The following is a 20,197-nucleotide window of genomic DNA, read 5'->3' on the forward strand; positions in this document are numbered from 1 at the left end:
AACAGTGCTTGGCCAAGCTTCCCTGGCCTTCATCATCTCCTCGAGTTTGCTCAGATTCATGCCCATTGAGTTGGTGATGCCATCCAACCATCTTATCCTCTGTTGCCCACTTCTCCTGCCGTCAATTTTTCCCAGCATCAGGGTCTTTTCCCATGACTTTTCGTATCAGGTGGCCAAAATATTGGAGCTTCAGTTTCAGCTTCAGTCCCTCTGATGAATATTCAGGGTTGGTTTCCTTTAGGATTGATGGGTTTGATCTCCTTGCAGTCCAAGGGACTCTCTAAAGTCTTCTCCAACACCACAGTTCAAAAGCATCAATTCTTTGGCACTCAGCTTTCTTTATGGTCCAACTCTCACATCCATACATGACTACTGGAAATACCATACCTTTGACTATATGGACCTTTGTTGGCAAACTGATGTCTCTGCTTTTTAATATGCTATCTAGGTTTCTCATAGCTTTTCTTCCAAGGAACAAGTGTCTTTTAATTTTGTGACTGCAGTCACCATCTGCAGTGATTTTGGAGTCCAAGAAAATAAAATCTGTCACCGTTTCTATTTTTTTCCCTATCTATTTGCCATGAAATGATGCGACCTGATGCCATGATTTTATTTTTTTGAATGTTGAGTTTTAAACCGGCTTATTCACTCTCCTCTTTCACCCTTATCAAGAGGCTCTTTAGTTCTTCTTTACTTGTTGCCATTAGAGTGGTATCATTTACATATCTGAGGTTGTTCATATTTATATTGCTACTAATTGATACACACACACACACACACATATATATATATACATACATGCATGTATATATACTGCTGGCTAAACATATATTTTATATGTTAACTACTACATAATCAAAGTTCAATCTTAAAAAGATATATTTGAGAAGAGAAATTACCTCTGGTTGTCTGATATGAAGTATACATTCCTGTTCATGATAAGTATTTCAAAAGTCGTTAAGTGACTGATTGAATGAACAAGTAAGTAGATAATTTTCAATTCTTATTTCCCCAGTCTACCACACTTTTGTCAATATACACATTGACCTGGGACCAGATTTTGTTTTCTTTTCTTTTTTCTTTCTGGTGGTGATAGTGGGTGGGAGGAGGCCAGATTTTTTATTTTTGTAAACTACTGGAGACTAGTGACAGAGATGGCTATGGCACCCCACTCCAGTACTTTTGCCTGGAAAATCCCATGGACGGAGGAGCCTGGTAGGCTGCAGTCCATGGGGTTGCTAAGGGTCAGACATGAGACTGAGCGGCTTCACTTTCACTTTTCACTTTCCTGCATTGGAGAAGGAAATGGCAACCCACTCCAGTATTCTTGCCTGGAGAATCCCAGGGACGGGGGAGCCTGGTGGGTTGCCGTCTATGGGGTCCCACAGAGTCGGACATGACTGAATCGACTTAGCAGCAGCAGCAGGAGACTAGTGAAACCAAGCTAGAAAGTGCAGACAACTCTATGACTCATTCTCAGTGCCGCAAATACAGAAGAACTATTTTGAGCCCTTCCTATTCATTTGCACATCCACCCATCTGTCTGTTCATTCACCCATTCTTCCATGCGTACATGTAGTCCATAAACATTTAGTGGGACAACTACTAATGGGGATCAGGTGTAGCCTCTTGAGAAGTGAAGTAAATTGTCACCCAAGATAAGGACTCTGCATGTGGCCACATGGTCCCAGAGGCCATCAGTGCCCCAGTTGGACATGGGGGTTAGGCACAGTACTCTCATGAGGTCTTGCAACTCACCTTGACACACGAATGAAGAGGGTGTTTCCCCTGGGTGGACTCGTCCTGTGATGAATACCACCTTCTGCTCTGCCCCCTCCCGAAGGTTGTCTGGAAGATAAAGTGGAAGAAGGTTGCTAAGGAGGAGGGGAAATTTCAGAGGGGAGTTGTTACGTGGGGCAAAGGTGGAGGAAAACGGTTCTCTCCATTTCTCTCTTAAATCACTGGGTTTGCTCAACCTCTAAGGGCCTAGCCATTGCTGATGAATTATTGTATTATGTCCCTTGTTACCCAGTATTAAAAACCACATTCCTGTTCTTTTGTGCAGTTGACCATATTAGTAGTACAATCATCTAAAGAAGTCATATGAGCAAAATCAAATCCCAGATGCACTGATTGTGAAACTAGGGAAGTTATGTATCCTGAGATTCAGTGTGCTGCTCCATAAATGCGGATAATAAGACTTTCTTTATAGGGTTGTTGTCATAATTAAACAGGCTTACATATTGCTGCTGCTGCTGCTGCTAAGTCACTTCAGTCGTGTCCGACTCTGTGTGACCCCATAGACAGCAGCCCACCAGGCTCCCCCGTCCCTGGGATTCTCCAGGCAAGAACACTGGAGTGGGTTGCCATTTCCTTCTCCAATGCATGAAAGTGAAAAGTGAAAGGGTAGTCGCTCAGTCGTGTCTGACTCTTAGCGACCCCATGGACTGCAGCCCACCAGGCTCCTCCGTCCATGGGATTTTCCAGGCAAGAGTGCTGGAGTGGGGTGCCATTGCCTTCTCCAACATATTGCTGAGTACACAGTAAAAATTCAGTAAATGATGGAGTAAAGAAGGTAGCTATTTACATTAGTAATAACAGCTGCCATTTAGTTAGCAACTGGTGTCAGGCAGGTTGTATACATTATTTATTATCCTTACAGAAACATGGCAATCAATATTCCTTTTATTGGGGCAGAAACTGAGGCTCAGACAGCTTATATAATTTGTTCAAGTTCTACCTACACAGCTACATAGAGTAGATCTGAGATTAGAATCCAATTCTGTTTGGCTTTAATGAAGTAAGAGGGCCCAGATTTCTCTTTCATCTTAAACAACTAGAAGTTTGTACAAGATACACAAAACAACTGTTTTCAGACATTGAACAAGAGTCAGTGCAAGACTTATTCCCGAGGAAAGGGAAACCAGTGAGGTGCACCTATGGCTGTCCCAGCTGTTTGCCTGGAGGCCCACCCCAGGCCAAAGGGCAGACAGTCATGTCCTGACAGAGCAGGGGCATCTCACTCAGGAAGTCAGGGAGTCTGAAACAGGTAGTAGTTGTGGGAAAACTGTACATTTCAGAGGAAAGGGAGATCTGTAGACAAAAATTCCAGAAATCCATAAAGAGCTCCTCATGAGTCTTTGCTGGGTCCCAAGATGTACATAAATGAGGTGAATCTCCATGGCAACGATATCATGAAAAAATGGTCAGGGAGTGGTGAACTGCACATTCTCAGGGTTCACAGAAGGGTGGGAGCCATCTGAAACCCCACCTTCAAAGTAAAAGTCTGCATTAATCATTCAGGACATTCAGAACCCAGAAGGGGCCACACCTTAGTGGTGTGGCTAAACCACTCTAGACTCACTCAACAAAATTTTAAAGTAAATCTCAAAAGGATCGAACTGAACAAAATGGTTTGACCGTCTGCTATATAAAGTCCAACTCTCTTTAAAGGAAGATAACTAAATATAGATATTCAACAATGCATAATTCACAATATCCAGCAATAAAAATTACTAGAGATATAAAGAAGTATTTAGAAAATTATGGGCCAAAATCAGAGTCCAAGCTCTTGCTGACCCTACAGAAGTTTCAACTGTGTAATAACATTTAGCTATTGCACGTGTGTGTTCAGTTGCTTCAGTCGCGTCTGACTCTTTGCAACCCTTATGGACTGTAGCCTGCCAGGCTCTTTTGTCCATGGGATTCTCTAAGCAAGAATACGGGAGTGGGTTGCCATGCCCTCCTCCAGGGGATCTTCATGACCCAGGGATCAAACCCAAGTCTCTTATGTCTCCTGCATTGGCAGAAGGGTTCTTTACCACTAATGCCACCTGGCAAACACAATGATATTATTAGACAAAGGCAGTAGCCAAGAGTGACATTCCCAGAAAGGAGGCTCAGGAAGAGGGTACTTAGACACAGGCAGAAGAAGGGCTGATTGACACAGAACAACGAACCAAAGGAAATAGAGAAATGAACACTGAATGGAGTTGGATTAAAAGATCCCATCTAGGTTAGAGGATAATCTGGAGGGAGAGGGGACGTAGAGATCACCAACAGGCTTTCTTCTTCTGCAATGTTAGAGGCAGGTTATTATGAATGTGGTTCATGATCCCAACAGTTGATGTACCAAGTCAGAGACTAAAACTTAAAAAACAAAAACAAGACTAACCCTATTAAGCCTGGATCTGAAGGCTTAGGACTTGCTTGGTCTATTGGATGACCAGAATTGAGGTCTCTGCTTCCCTAATGCTGTTGCTAACTGCTGCTAAGTCACTTCAGTCGTGTCTGACTCTGTGTGACACCATAGAGGGCAGCCCGTCCCTGGATTCTCCAGGCAAGAATACTGGAGTGGGTTGCCATTTCCTTCTCCAGTGCATGAAAGTGAAACGTGAAAGTGAAGTCGTTCAGTCGTGTCTGACTCCTAGCGACCCCATGGACTGCAGCCTACCAGGCTCCTCCTTCAATGGGATTTTTCCAGGCAAGAGTACTGGAGTGGGCTGCCATTGCCTTCTCGGATAATTGCCTTCTGCTTCCCTAATACTAGGTCCCAAAATACAACAAGACATATGACGAAGCCAAAATACACTCTTGAGAACTCACTCTGTTCTCGGCTCTATGCTAAGCATTTTTATGAGCAAAGCGAGAGAGAGAAAGCTCACCTGCTTTTAAGAAGTTTATGGTTTAAAAAAGGAGTTCAATACCTGAGCACTTCTTGGACTGAATATAAGCTCCTCAAGAGAGAAACTGTGACTTTCATGGTGTATATTTAATGTCTTTCCCAGGACCCTGTGTAGAGTAGGTGCTCAGGAACTGGCTATTGCATTAATAAATAAAATATACTCATATAGATCATGGTTTATAAAGAAATGTGGACACATTATCTTACTTAGTCTTCATAATGCCTCTGTGAGGAGGACAGTATCAACCACATTTCACAAGTGAGGAGACTGAGGCTCACAGAAGGAGGGGACACATCCAAGGTCACACAGGAGCAGTGGCAGAGTGCCGGGCTAGTGCCCTTTCACTGCCCCATTTGTCTCCTCCTGAATCCCCCGACAGCAGTATTAGATCCTACAGCCACTGCGTTTCCATCTACAGTGCACACGAGAGAGTTTGCTTTCATTCCTTATTGCTGGTGGGAGTTGAGCTATGTCTTAGTATGTATGTTGCTTTTTCACTTAAAATACAAAAGACAAAAACACCACCAAGCCCTTTTCAAAAACACCGTCTCACACGGACCCCGTCTCTCCCAGCAGCACAGAAATGATAGATGGCATTACCGAGGCTGCAGTGAAGGCTACCTTTATGGATGTCTCCCCTGACCTGGTATCAACTCAATTGCATTCAGCATTTCTGCTGACCACAGGGAAATGCAAAATGGGCATTCTATTTGCACACTAATTTTACTGAGCCCCTGTGTCTTCATAAAATGATAACGTGGGGCTAATAAAAATCAAGCATCCCGGGTGCTAATATAAGCAAATGTTGATGTAGGCAGGTAACAAATTGCTTTGTCATTTAGGAGGCCGTAAAAGAGCATTATAATCATCTTTAGGCAAAATGGATGGGTCGCCTTTGCTTAGCTTTTAGCTTTCATTTGCAAAATCAATTTAAGGTAATGTAGCAGTTCTGAGGTTGTGTGACATGGGTCTACCCACCTCCCACCTCCCCTCCTGTCACCAAATCCCTAGTCTTGTGCAAAGCCAATTAAATATATTCTTGGTGGAGGCAGCAGGGATGATGAAGGAAGTATGCTTGAACAAAGCCAAGGTTGTGAAGAAGCTGAGCAGTGAGCCCAGGAACAACACACAAGGGAAAATAGAGCCAGAGGCTTCGGAGGGGGGCACACTCAGGGGTACAGGGCACTCTCAAGTGGAACTGGGACAGCCATACTCGGCTCCCCAGTTAACAGACTGTGTTCGCAGTCAAATGTATTTTGTGTAGCATCCCAACACACACACAAACACATGCACAGGCGAACGCCCCTTTGATAGAGGAGTTGTATCCCTCTATCAGCCACCATTTCCTTATTCAGAAAATGTTTACTGAGCACCTGTTAGGTGGCCAGGCACTAGCTATTATTATCTTCATTTTACAGAAAACCAAGGCCAAGAGACAATAAGTGACTTGCCCAGAGCTAATGGCCAGCAGAGCCAGAGTCCCCAGCCAGGCAGTCTGATCCCACTTGTCTTCTTACCCCCTCTGCCTCTTGTGAAGGAGGATAATAATGTTATCCAGCTACAGCGGCAATTAAGTAGTGTTATGTTCAGTGCTTACTCGCTGCCAGGCACTTCACATGCATGATCTTTTTTAATTTCCATGCCTATCCAATGAAACATCTACTATTCTTACCCCTATTTTACAGGAAATTGAGATCTAGCAAGATTAGGCAACTTGTCAAAAACCTGCCTAAGGAGCAAATGTGGGGGCCAGGATAAACCCAGGTCTTTATTAATCTTAAATTTATGCACTTAACCACTGTGTCATGCTACCTCTTGGAGATTATAATTCTAGTGGCGGTTTTAAAAAATACAGCCACAAATTATTTGCTAATTTCTTTTTTTCAAGGGGTGACGTCCTTTCCCTTCAGAGTGGGCTGATCTTAGACAGTTGCTCTAACAGATAGACCACTATAGAGGTGATGGTGCCTGGCTTTTGAAACTAGGCTACAAGTCAGTGGCCTCCATCTTGGATGTACTTTCTCTCTCTCTCATTACTTGCTCTGGTTGCCGTAACATGACACTCATACAGCCTGTGGAGAGGTCCTCCTGGTGAGGAGCGTCCCGCCCCAGATGACTCCAGCCATGGCCAACAGCTTGCTATCCAGACAAGAATACTGGAGTGGGTAGCCATTCCCTTCTCCAGGGGATCATCCGGACCCAGAGATCAATCCTGGGTTTCCTGCATTGCAGGCAGATTCTTTACAATCTGCGCCACTGTCCCTCATGAGAGACACTGGGTCAGAATCAGCTGGTTGAGATGCTCTTGCATTCCTGACCCACAGAAACAAAGAGATAATAACTATTGTTTTAAAATGTTGAATTCTAGAGTAATGAGTTAGGCAGCAATAGATAACTAATTCCCCTGGAGATAACTACACTTCCCCTAGTTGATTGTAGAACTTAAGAAACTTTGCATCTCTTCTATTGATGCACGAGTGAGGACAAGAGCCACAACCTTGGTGTCAGGATGGAGGGAGAATCTCCATCCATCTCATCAATTACCAAGGAGTGAATCTGTGATTGGTAGAGGTACCAACCAAGATGCCAAGAAGTCCCAGAGAGCACCAGCTGGGCCCTCTGAGGACAAAAATCTCCCAGAAGTTCACATTGTTGGTTTTGTTCCCTGTCTCTCCTGCCATAACTCTGACAATAACTTGTCAGGAGCAGTAAGGTGTTCTGTGAAGAAAGAAACAGGTGGGGACCTGGGAGGGGAGTGCAGAATGTTAACAGGAGATGGATTTTTTTTTTTTTTTAACAGATAAGCCTTTTCATTTTCTTGAATTTAAGATCCCTGAAGGCATCATGAAGTCAAGAAAGTACCCTCCCATTGATTTCCAAACCAGCCCAGTTGCCATCTTGTCTCTCATACTCTGGGACTAAAACAGGTCCACACTATAAATGAGCTGGAGAAAAGGAAACCCTGGCAGCAACCACAGCACACTCTGGACTAGAACAGTCTTGTCCCCTGGGCTGGCACCATCCTCACCAGCCCATCCTCCGCCCAGCCACCAAAGTGGTCTTTCCAGAACCAAACAGGAGCACACCACTCCCTCTGCTTACAACTCGTGGGCAGCACTCTGCTGTCCTCTGGGCAAGCCCAGGCTCCTTTGTCTGGCATCCTCGGTCTCTGGTAGTAGACGGCCGCTCGCCTCTCCAGCCCCTTCCCCAGGCCCCAGCCTCAGCTGACTCTCGGCAGCTCCCTAAGCATGAATTTTCTCCCCACACCTCCACACCTGGGCGCGTGCTTGTCTCTGCCTAGAATGCCAGCCCCCAGCTCGTCTGCCAGGCTTACTCCTACTCGGCCTTCCAGACTCTGCTCTGCTATGTCTCCTCTGAGGAGGGAAAGATGAAACTAATACTCATCCAGGACTGGTCCTAGGTCATTCTGGTGTTACTATTGTGTTGTATCTGATTCCATCAGCTCAACAGTTCTGTAGTTTTCCCTACACAATATGTCATGTTGAAGGTAATGTGAGGGCTTTGTTTTGTTGCTGATACTGACGATAAACAGGGAACAGGCAGCTAGGAATTATATAAGAACATGCTCCAGGTGCAGGATTTCTTGTATATAATTTTATGGGAACATGCAGGTTTAGGAGACATCAATAGAGCTTTCCTGGAGGCATTGGAGAACCAGTGAATGCATCTGGGTAGAGATGAGACTTGTCGAAAGCAAAAACACCCAGGGTTGGCTCAGCCCAAGTGACTGAGGGTAAATCCAGCAGGAGCGGGAGAGCTGGACAGGGGAGACTGAGCTGGACATTGGTCCCAGTGTTTCTTCTATCCCCTGAGGGGGTCCAATGGAAAGCCTGCTGGCTTCCTGGGTGTACAGATTGGGACTCAGATCCAGGCCCTGTAGATGACTAGATGTCAGGCCATGAGTGAATTCCTTACACATTCTGAGCCTCAGTTCTCTTCTCTGTAAAGTAAGAATAATATTCCCTAGCTCACAAGATAAAGCTTAAGTGAGAGATGTTCTGCCCCTGCCCCAGGGCTCTGCTTGTAACAGCAGGTACCATTTACTGAGCCACAAGCCATGAGAATTGACATGGCAGCAGGGAACTCTGTGTGGAGCCTTGCACTGTGCACTGTAGGCTGAATCTCCAGCTTCTACTCACAGATGCCGGGCAACCCTCCTCCCGTGACAATCAAAAACAGCTTCAGACATCACTGAACATCCCACATCTCTTCAAAGGCAAAATAACTCCCCTATTAGATATTCTATAAACCCCTATAAAATATTCTTTATTCAGACTGGCCTTGCCACTATATTCCCAAGCAAACCTTCAATTTCTTAGACTTTCTGTCTTTGCCCCAACTCCTCCAAAAGCCTTTCCCATCCTCCCAGACTACAACGCCCTCACCCTCCTCTGAATTCAGAGCTCGATCTGGCCCCCTCATCTGGTCATGAATCATTCACTGCCTGGCTCAGGTAGGCCTGAGAACCACAGCTCAGATCTGTTCTGCTCCTCTGAGTCTCCGAGCTGCCTCGAGAAAACAGCGGGGCTGGCAAAGTTTATTTTCAGTTCTCCCACTGATTCATCCACCTCCCTCTGGGTCACAGTCCCTCAGTGAGGCTCTGAACTCCCAGGACCTCAAACTTTACATCTACCAGGTAGACTCATCCATGTCCAGGGTCAGGGACTGAATGTTCTTCCCGTGATGAGGTGGGAGAAGAAAATAAAGATTTCCCTTGAGAAGAGTTTCTCCTGACAGAGAAACACTCGAGAAATGAAGTGTTAATGCTTGAATTTCAGGCCTTTGGGAAAGGAGCGTCCGCCTCCCTGGGACACCTCAGATGTCTACCACATTAAATCCACTTTTTGGCTTTAGAATGCAGCAAGGAGGCCTCTAACTTATTGGACACTCCTATGGGGTCGCACAGAGTCGGACACGACTGAAGCGACTTAGCAGCAGCAGCAGAGACGAGCAGAACTGCAAAGCCTGATGGATCACTGTGTGGAACGGCCTCACTGTGAAGATGAAGGGAGAGGCCCAGAAAGGACAAACCGCTTGCCCCAGGTCACACAGCTGGAGAGGGGTGGAATGGAGCCAGGTCTGGAATCCAGGGCACAGAGCTCCAACGTCCAAGCAGCCACGTCTCATATCGCTGGGCTGACCCGGGCAATGTTCCTACAGACTGGTGCTTAGAGAGGACCCGGGGGTTCCTGCCAGGGCAGTAAAGGAAGCTGAAAGGCGATGGGCCTGAGACGTGGATGGCAAGGACCGGTTGTCACCTTGACCGTCCTGGGGCAGCACCGCCCAGCAAGGCTGCCCTGCTGGGCCCCTATAAAGCCTGCACGACTGGGACTGTGGGCCTGGAGGCAGCCTTCCGGGAGTAGAAAGACTCTCTCTGCCACTACCTTTTTCTCTTTTTGGCTGTACCACTCAGTAAGTGGGATCTTAGTTCACTGACTAGGGACCGAACCTGTGTCCCCTGTAGTGGAAGTGTGGAGTCCTAACCACTGGACTGCCAGGGATGTCCTCATGACCTATTTTGACCCCAGCACTCTCCAAGCTCCTCCTGAAAGTCAGAATCAGAGCCGCCCACCCTGAGTCCCTATGAAGATCAGGTCTCTTGGGAAACAGGCTGGGAGGCTGAGGGAGACCGTGCAGGAGGAGCTTCACACGGATTGCTCCCGGCATCTCTTATGAGAGATGAGTTAAACAGGATTGGGACAGTCTCAACAGTGACTTTAGTCAATCCCAAGGGGAGCTCCGGGCCAGGAGGGCCCTGCAGAGCTGTTCTTGGAGGCAGTGGGGCTGGCCCTGGGTCCTGCATGGACAAGCTGCTGGATGTGGGCTGCCGGCAGGCCTGAGGTGGAGCCTCAGGCAAGGCAGCTTCCTACAGCTGAGTGTAGTTTCCCAGGAGAGACTCAGCTGTGAGCTGTCAGGCACCAGCACTCCTGGGAACTGGGGAAACTGGTCCTGCAGGGGGATGGGGTGGTACACACAGCATCTGAGACACCGGCCTTCAACTGAAGCAGCCAAGGCGCGCAAGGCACATCTGAGGCCAAAGGACAAGAAGGCTGAGGATGAAGGACTCTTTTTCTTAGTTCAATTCTATACATATCTTCTAATTGATCATATGACACACTTTAGGCTGGCCACTAGGGACATAGAGAGAAATCAGACACTATTCCTGCCAGCCAGGAGCTCAAAGACTAGTGAAGAAGAAAAATCAAGCCTGGCTTTGCAGTCATAAACCTGAACTGTGAAGTCAGACAGAAGAAAGGTTAAATGCAAATCCTGCCACACGTGACCTTGACCTTTGAGATGGTTCATTTCCTCACCTGCAAAATGAGGATAATGGTATCAGCCTGACAGGGGGCTTGTGAACACTGAGATAATGCACTGGGTCTGTGCCCACGACCTGACACGTAGAATGTGTTCAGAAGTGGTAGCTTGCAGACACTTAGAAGTTGCTCGGTCCAACTGCTTGATCCTACAGATGTGGTAACTGAAGTCACTAGACTAAGCAACACTAGGGTTATGACTTTGCCTGTCTTTTTCACAAGTTGTTTTCCCAGGGCCTTGCACACAGAAGGTACTCAATAAATACTCGTGGACTAGTTGTAGAGCACTGGTTCGCCCTTTGGTGGTGTGAGTGCATCAGGCTAGAACTGAGTGCCCAGGTTTTTCCTAACGCGTGCTCTACCTTTCATCTGTCCCAGCCTCCAGAAATCTCTCACCAGGTTCAGTTTCAGGCTTATTAGCAAATGCAAATTGAATTACGAGTTGCCCTTTCACAACAAGGACAACAAAAACAGTTTCCCCAGGAAAAGAGGGTGAGAAGAGGTGAAAGCTAGGATGAAAGTCGAAGACAATACATTCTAATCAAACTTGATAAATATGTAAATTAAAGCAGCTAAACAGTTGGCTTTGACAAATGACTTCTCGGTAATGGATTTTTCCACACTGAAAGGCGAGAGTTCAGCCAACCTGCTAGTTGAAATCAGAGCCCTCTCCTGCTTTCCCAGCGATGCGGGCTGACGGGGCAGGCGCTGGGATGCTCAGAGGCGGAGCAGAGAACTGATCCTTCTTTTATTTATTTATTTTTTTGATCCTTCTTTTAATGGATGCCATTTATTGAGCATCTGCTAGCTGCTAGGCGAGCCTCCCTTGGCCCTTTGAGGGCAGAGAATCCCTGTCTTGTGGAGGAGGAAGCCAGGGAAAAGGCGAGGAAGGGCTTGACTCACCATACTCCCAAGTCTGGAGTTGCTGAGGGGCCAAAGCAACCAGTCCATTCTGAAGGAGATCAGTCCTGGGTGTTCTTTGGAAGAAATGATGCTAAAGCTGAAACTCCAGTACTTTGGCCACCTCATGCGAAGAGTTGACTCATTGGAAAAGACTCTGATGCTGGGAGGGATTGGGGGCAGGAGGAGAAGGGGACAACTGAGGATGAGATGGCTGGATGGCATCACTGACTCGATGGACGTGAGTCTGAGTGAACTCCGGGAGTTGGTGATGGACAGGGAGCCCTGGCATGCTGCGATTCATGGGGTCGCAAAGAGTCGGACACGACTGAGCGGCTGAACTGAACTGAACTGAACTGAAAGCAATCAGATGTTGAGAATGTAAATTTAACCCCTCCAGTGGATTTACTGCGGTCTGGGGTGGGGTGGGGGAGCTCACCAACTCAACAGTTACTGCCTTTTTTTTTTCTACCCCTCACAGGACCTGGCACAGTGGTGGTCTTCAGAAAAGAGCTTTCCTTAACTTGCTACATAGCTTTAGAAGGACCCCTTCCCTCTGGCCCCTCCCATCTCTGTTTTTCCATCTGTAAAATTAGCTGTGGGGCTTGCCCTCCTGAAGGCTCAGACAGCGTGGAGCAGAAAGGAGCCATCAGGCTTGTGGATTCTCTGCAAAGTACAATATAATTGTCATTGTAAGCTCTAAATTTGGGGTTGGGGAAGGTCATTACGTAGCAACAGATAATGTGAATAATTGCCATGAAATTGATGAATCTAATAAGTTATCAGAGAGGTGGTTGGAAGGAACAGGCTTTGAGTGGTTCCAGTGAGCCAGGCACTTTCCATACTTCATGACCCAGGTCTCACCAGGTCCTGGGAGAACTGTGCTGTTTTCCTCATATCACAGACAAGAAATTTGCAGTTAAATGCATTGCCCAGAGCCATCCACCTAGCACGAGTTACGCTGGAATTTGAACCCAGTCTTTCTGTCCCCTGAGACCAGTCTTTCTCCTGACACCTCCAAGGGGAAAAGCTCATTCCCCAGCTACACCAGATAAAAGATGTTGCTCTGCGTGTAAACGTGGGCAGCTGCAAGCATGCATGTGCTTCTGACTCCGACTCCTACAAATTCTCCAGTTTTTTACTTTTGTACAAAGTTATCAGAGTTGAGGTATACACAGAAATTCAAGTCAAATGGTTTGCAGCCTTGGAAAGACACTATTAATACAATCACCCCAAACAGAGAACCAATATTTATGAGCGCTCGAAATGCTTCAGGAAAAGTGTTTCCCGGTAGGGCTGAGAGTAATGTGATCCGGGCCCTGAGCCGAAGATCTGTCTTGCCTGGTGCTGGAGGAATTTAGATTTGAAGAGTGTTCTTTCTTTCCTATTGAGATCTTCATCGACTTGTCTAAAAACACCACTTTCAATCTCAAATCCCCACTGGCATCTTCATATAAGCACCGAAAATGCTACTGGGCTTTGGAGATTTCATTTAATGAAGGAAAAGTATTTCTATTAAAGAGTGTAATTTTTTTTTTTTTTTTCCCTCTCCACACCAACATCTTCAGAGGAGCCAGGGAAGCTAGCTTGTTCGAGGCTCTGAGAACCAACTCACGCCTCACCTGTGATGTGGTCACACAGACTACGGAAGGCAAGAAGAGTCCGTAACGAGGGGAAAGTAAGAATAATTATAACAAACTTCCATGTCCCCCTGATAGCTCAGTTGGTAAAGAATCCGCCTACAATGCAGGAGGCCCCCGTTCGATTCCTGGGTCGGGAAGATCCGCTGGAGAAGGGATAGGCTACCTACTCCAGTATTCTTGGGCTTCCCTTGTGGCTCAGCTGGTAAAGAATCTGCCTGCAATGTGGGAGACCTGGGTTTGATCCCTGAGTTGGGAAGATCCCCTGGAGAAGGGAAAGGCTACCCACTCTAGTATTCTGGCCTAGAAAATTCCATGGGCTATACAGTCCCTGGGGTCACAAAGAGTTGGACATGACTGAGTGACTTTCATGTTCACATGTCCCCAGGACTTTACAGCTTATGAGCACTTTGGCACTCAGTAGGGAGCTCTGAAGAATTGATGCTTTTGAACTGTGGTGTTGGAGAAGACTCTTGAGAGTCCCTTGGACTGCAAGGAGATCCAACCAGTCCATTCTAAAGAGATCAGTCCTAGGTGTTCATTGGAAGGACTGATGCTAAAGCTGAAACTCCAATAAACTTTGGCCACCTCATGCAACGAGTTGACTCATTGGAAAAGACTCTGATGCTGGGAGGGATTGAGGGCAGGAGAAGGGGACGACAGAGGATGAGATGGCTGGATGGCATCACCGACTTAATGGACGTGAGTCTGAGTGAACTCCGGGAGTTGGTGATGGACAGGGAGGCCTGGCGTGCTGCGATTCATGGGGTCACAAAGAGTCGGGCACGACTGAGCGACTGAACTGAACTGAGGGAGATATTTCTGTGGCCACCACCCTTGTGCATTGGAAGCTAACCCAGGCTACTTACCCTGACCTGCAGGTCTGCTGCCCACCCCCCCTCACCTCAGCTCTCTCTCACCAGCTCATCACACCTCTTCACACAAGGGTTCAATCTAGTTTCTCCATCTTGTCTGGCTCCTTACCCCTTGGGTCTCTTCCCATGAAAATGGCAGCTCAGGAAACTCTGTCTCAGTAACTGTTTGTGGACCTGGTTATAACATGGTTCCACACCCGCAGGTGGATGCCCATGATGACTGACTGCATGTTTATGGGGTCATTGAGTACAGCTAACAGGCATTGAGTGATGTGTCCCGGGGAGGGTGAGGGCCAAAGGAAGAAGACAGAAGAGATGCTTGGGGCCAGCAGATTTTCCAAGGTCATCTACCTGGTTAAGTGGTGAGAACACAGTGGACCCCAGTCTGATGAATCGTAACACCTGTGTCCCTTCTCCCCAAGGGACTGCCATCCCTCGCAAAGAGGCCACAGAGCGCAAGGGTGTGAGCAGGACCTTAGGTGTGCCTGTTATCCAACTCTGTCTCTGCCACTCACAAGCTATGAGGTCTTGGGAGTCACTCACGTGACTCTGGGGAGCCTCAGTCTCCTTATCCATAAAATGGGAATAATAATAGTTGTGAGGACTAAATGAGCTAAAATAAATACCAGTGCTTGTCACAAGGTGAACCCTCAGTTAACATCTACTATTCCTGATCATTCCGTAAATATTCCTTGAGCTCCCAGTCACCCCCTCCCCACCCCCTAGCCAGAGTCAGGTGCTGTCTGCTCTGTTCCTGCCTCGCCCCTTCCGCTATTACAGCAATTGCCTGGTGGTATAATATAAAAGTAATTTGCTTCTCTTTTTGGCCTGCCTTTCCCCTCTGGTGACTCTGAGCTTTTTGGGGGGCAGAAGCCCTGTCTTGTTTATCTCTCTCTGGCATTCATTTCCTTTGTCTGAGACAGAGAAGGGCATTTTGACATGGTTGTTTTGATGCAAGAGTTTTGAAATGGCTACATGTAAATGTGAAATTGTTTTTGAAAATTACCAGGTACTGTGTGACGCAGACCCCCGCCCCCTCACCCCACACACATCTGAGCATGTCTGACCTTCCTTGTCCTTCACTCCCACCAGCTCCTCACTGCCCCTGCCTCCTTTGTGGCCAACTTGACCAGGAGCCTACTCTGAGCCCAACCTCTCCCCTCTCTGAAACCCCTGCCAGAGGGGAGGTCAGGGATGCTTTGACCAGGGGAGATAGCCTGAAATGTCTCACAAGCATATTGTTTGGTAACATTTACTGAAAAACTGGTGGTGTAATGGTTTGTTTTCCCAGCTGTGTCAAAACGTCCCCATTTCAAAACACTTGTGTCAGAGCAGCTGCATCAATGTGGCTCAAACAAAAGGACTGTGTCAAAATGATGTGAGCTCTGCAAGGAAGCCGCCTAGCATGCAGCAGTCCTCGATAACGGATTTAAAACATACACCGTTAAGTGGACTAACGGCAATCAGCAACACCCAATACCAGCTCTCCCTGTAGTAATTCTGTTTTGGTCTAGTGAGGATGTTTCCACCACCATAAGGATCAGAGAAGTTAAGGATGCTGCCTTATGTCACACAGCAGAGATGATGAGAGCTGAGTTTATGGTCTAGTTAATCTCCCCCAGTTTACAGCCAATGCGCTAAGAGAGAAAGTGACTTAAGCAAGGTCTCATAGTGAATTGGATTTTCATGTTGGGTCAGAAACATATGATCAGTTCTTGAATGATTTCTCCACTTCTGGACCACAGCATCACCACCGAGTGCATGGCACACACTCAGCAGAACAGAACAGAGACCATGGCAGGCTGCTAAAGCCCTGGGCATGCTGCTTGCAAATTGGATTGGCCAAATTCTCTGTAAAAGAAGCTGTAGTGTCTGACTGGGAAGGCTATCAATATCCCATTAGCCGGGCAGTCCAGTGGAGCAACAAGGCCCGGGCAACCCAGGTCTGCCAAAGGGAGGGGCAAGGGGTTGTATGTTGCAGTGTGGGCACGAATGAAGCCCTATTTGTATCCGTTCTCCAAACTGATATTTCTATAGCTGGTAAAAGAATAAATCCCTGTTAACCTGGCTAAGGAAATTATCTATCCCTACTGTCTTCATGGCTTTCTGATTCAGGCTGAAAAGAGTCTTTCTTGGATAAAATAAATTATAAAAGCTTAATTTATAAGAACTTATTTTCAGGGGGTGTTTTCATAGAGGGAGGTTATATACTCTGAGCATAAGGCTTCTAGGATAAACCTGGACTCTGTATGCAAATTCTGCCTCAGACTATCCCTGGGGCACATGGGCCAGTGCAGGGAACATAGGTTCGATTCCTGGTCTGGGAAGATTCTACATACCTTGGAGCAACTAAGCCCAGGTGCCACAACTACTGAGCCCACACGCCCTCGAGAGCACCCTAGAGCCCACGCTCTGCAACAAGACAAGCCCGTGTATCACAACTAGAGAGCAGCCTGTGCCCAGCAACAAAGGCCAGCACAGCCAAAAATACATACATACGTACATAGAATTGGCTAAATCGGAGGCGAAAAAATTTAAAATACTAATACACAACACTCCTCAACCCCATACCCCTGCCCCAACCAAGGTGGGTTTGGGGGGCGGAGCTCAAGAAAATTATTCCTCTCCCACACAAACACAATGGAGAACCACTGGCCAATTGTGAGCTGGGGCCAGGCTCTCTCCTCCCTGGGTCTTGGTCTCTTTATTATGTCATCTGCAGAAAGAGAGGGTAGGGCTAGGTGGTCTCATGGCCCCACTCCAGGTTGAAAAAGCTGTGATCCTGGAGGTTTGGAGGACCCAGGAGCTGGCTTGAGATGGCTCTAATTAGGGCACGTTGGTCTTAACATCAAGGAGAGGGCGCTGGGGTGAGTGGACAAGAAAACATGCATACGTCAAGTGGATAACTTCTCACAGACACAGTCCCTTCCTGGAACAGGACAAGAAGTACTAAGATAATACCGATGCAGCCTCTCTGGGAACTCAAAAAGCTTAGAGCAAACAGATTGGATTTATAACATAAATGCAAGCCGTGTGCATGAGGAGAAGGAGGAAAGGCATTTTCAAAGGATGAAGGAGGAGGATTAATATGCTTGCAATTAGAGACATAGAGGGGTTCAAATGTATGCACACCAGGAGATAGGAAAACCAGGATCCTGGGAGGACAGGGGAGAGAAAGGGAGATCCTGAGGGCCGAGCAGCTGATCTGTGTGGGCACTGGGGCATGTTATCATATAATCTCCTTCTGTTCAGGCGGCTCCCAGAGGGCAGGGCTCTAATCCCCACCCTCAGACCCCACAGGTGGTGAGAGTCTTTACACAAGCTGTGCTTGGATAAAGCCCAGGTCACTGACTCCAGAACCTGGTGCTCCTTCCCCTCCAGCTCGGTGCCTCACTTATCCAGAGCTTCCCCGTACTCATAACCTCACACATCCATACCACAGCAAAGAGCCAGAGGGAAGCAGGAAGTGGCTAAAACCATCCAAATCCAGATGCACAGACCCCACAATAAAGTTCCTGTTAGGACTCAGAACTTGTCGGGGACACCAGTGACAGGACAGCTTGTTGCTCTCGATTTCTGAGAATCAGGAACAAAGTGTACCTTTTGAAAGCTAGTCTCTGAGCACAGAGGGAAACAGGATAGGACTGGCGAGGCCCGCACAGAGAGACAGGGGCCTTCCCAGGACGTGTTCCTGACTGCCTGACACCATGAATACATCGAAAAGAAGCTGGCGTCAGTTGGCAGGAGGCTGGGTGCCTCTGGAGCTCCACAGGGCAGTGCAGCCCAGCCTGTCTCTGGCAGGGAGAGGGTAGCTGACGGCACTGAGATGTGGGGCCCCCTCAAGGCAGCCAGTGCCACAATGGGGTGACCGCACGGGGTGACTATCCATCCTTGGCACCCCGCTCTCTCACCCCACTTTGGTACTTGGCAAGCTGCCCCTGCCAGTTCTCCTGGTCCCTGCCACATAGTGCCAGTGCTGAGCGCTGGAGACGGTGAGAAGATGCAGTCATGAGGCTGCCTTCCAGAAACTTACCATCTAGTAACCACGCCCTGGACTTCCCTTGTGGCACGAGTGGTAAAGAACTCACCAGCTAATGCAGGAGACGTAAGAGACATGGCTTCAGTTCCTGGGTTGGGAAGATCCTCTGGAGGAGGGCATGACAACCCACTCCAGTATTCTTGCCCAGAGAATCTCATGGACAGAGGAGCCTGGCAGGCTACAGTCCATAGGGTCTCAAAGCTGGACACAACTGAAGTGACTTAGCACGCATGCACGCAACCACACACGATTTGAAAAATGGGAAGCATGTTTTGTATTCGAGACCCAAGGGCTGGGGAGGGTATGCTTAGTTGTCTGCAGAGTTCACAGACGAGCCAGTGCTGTGGGGTGAGTGCTTCCCCCAGACCAGCCCCCTCCCCTCACTTGGGTCACAGCCCAGCTGTGGACTGAACTGATCAGGGCTGGACTGGGATCTCCTGTCTCCCCCAGCCCACATTTCTCTCTAGTTTGAGGGTGAAGTGAAGGTCTTATGTTGCAGGGGTTGCGCCCTCTCCTCCCTGGCTCATAGTAGGTGCTCCGCGTGTGAACGTTGGAGTGGATGGACAAGCCAGTCGCTCACTTTAAAGCCCTGCCGTCAGACAGCACATGTGACTGACTTGCCTTCGGAGGAACTGGTGCTCGCTTTGTAATGCTGCTAATGTGGCAGTGACAGGGCGGTAAATGGCTATTTGTCTCCTCATCTTCCAGCAAGGCCATATTCTCCAATCCCCGAGTTTCCCACATGTCCTTTCAAAGCCCTTCTCTTTAATGCCAAGTGGAGGAGTTCCAGACAGCTATTTGCATTTTCAATTCTAGAAATCATTAATATTTTACAACTGCCAGCCCCATGGTTTATTAACACACTTACATTTCCTACCTGCTACTGTTAAAGGGAAACTTTTTATGTGAGAAACATTCCAACATGGGGTGATGTTCCAACCTGTGTTGAAATTCTGTGCTCGGTTCCCTGCTCTCAGGAACTCAGCAGAGGCAGACGGGGCTGTAAGTGGATAAGGAGGATTTCGAGTGACTGCTGTGTGGACCGAGGGACGCACAGGGCATGGGAACCCAGAGGAGACTCAGCCACTGCCTGGGGGTGGGGTCAGGCCTCTCAGAGGAGGGTTTTCTATTCCAAAGGAATATTCCTGCAAAGAGTGAGTCAGAAAACCTGTGCTGAGACACAGCCCTTTCCATTACTTTTAGTCATCGTGGCAATAGGTTGAATTAAGATCACGTGGCTTTGAGCTAGATGGGCCTGGATTCAGATCCCAGCTCTGACACCTCCAGCTGTGTGGCACTAACCATAACTAACAGCTTTTGAGCCTTTTCTGGGTGCCTTTGTGGGTCTGCACAATGCAACTGGCCCACAGAGGAGGTGACCTCACTGGGTGGTCACAGCTGTGGGACCTGACCCTGCCCATCTGCTCTCTCCTCCCTCCCACCTCATCTCTGCATTCACCGGTGTGCGCAATTTCCTCTGGTGTTCACAACCACCCTATGGGGTGGTTCCTGCACTCCCATTTCACCAAACAAGAGACTAAGAAGCAGTTTGAATCACTTGCTGTAGACTCCAGAGATGACCCATCAGGATTTAATCCCTGAACTTCAGGGCCATTAAACACTGAGCCCTTCTGCCTCTCACTGCAGAGGCCGGCGTGAGGACTAAAGCCAGGCACATGGTGATGGCACTCAGTAAGGTAGCTTTGTGGCTGCCCAGCGT

The 20,197-nt window shown here is 47.8% G+C and overlaps 1 protein-coding gene across 7 annotated transcripts in view; it reads right to left on the bottom strand.

Annotated features, from left to right (window-relative positions):
• Positions 1 to 20,197, bottom strand: part of LOC147375312 (BEN domain-containing protein 5) — a 1,469,512-nt gene that overhangs the window by 144,784 nt on the left and 1,304,531 nt on the right. For all 7 annotated transcript variants that reach the window (XM_086387400.1, XM_086387368.1, XM_086387358.1 and 4 more), the window contains one exon: positions 1,759 to 1,848. In XM_086387400.1, coding sequence (XP_086243526.1) covers positions 1,759 to 1,848 — 90 coding nt within the window. The remainder of the gene's footprint in view (positions 1 to 1,758; positions 1,849 to 20,197) is intronic.

Source organism: Bos grunniens, chromosome 3 (genome assembly GCF_055505025.1).
Source record: "Bos grunniens cultivar Pamir isolate PY7600 chromosome 3, Bosgru_T2T1.0, whole genome shotgun sequence".
NCBI lineage: Eukaryota > Metazoa > Chordata > Mammalia > Artiodactyla > Bovidae > Bos > Bos grunniens.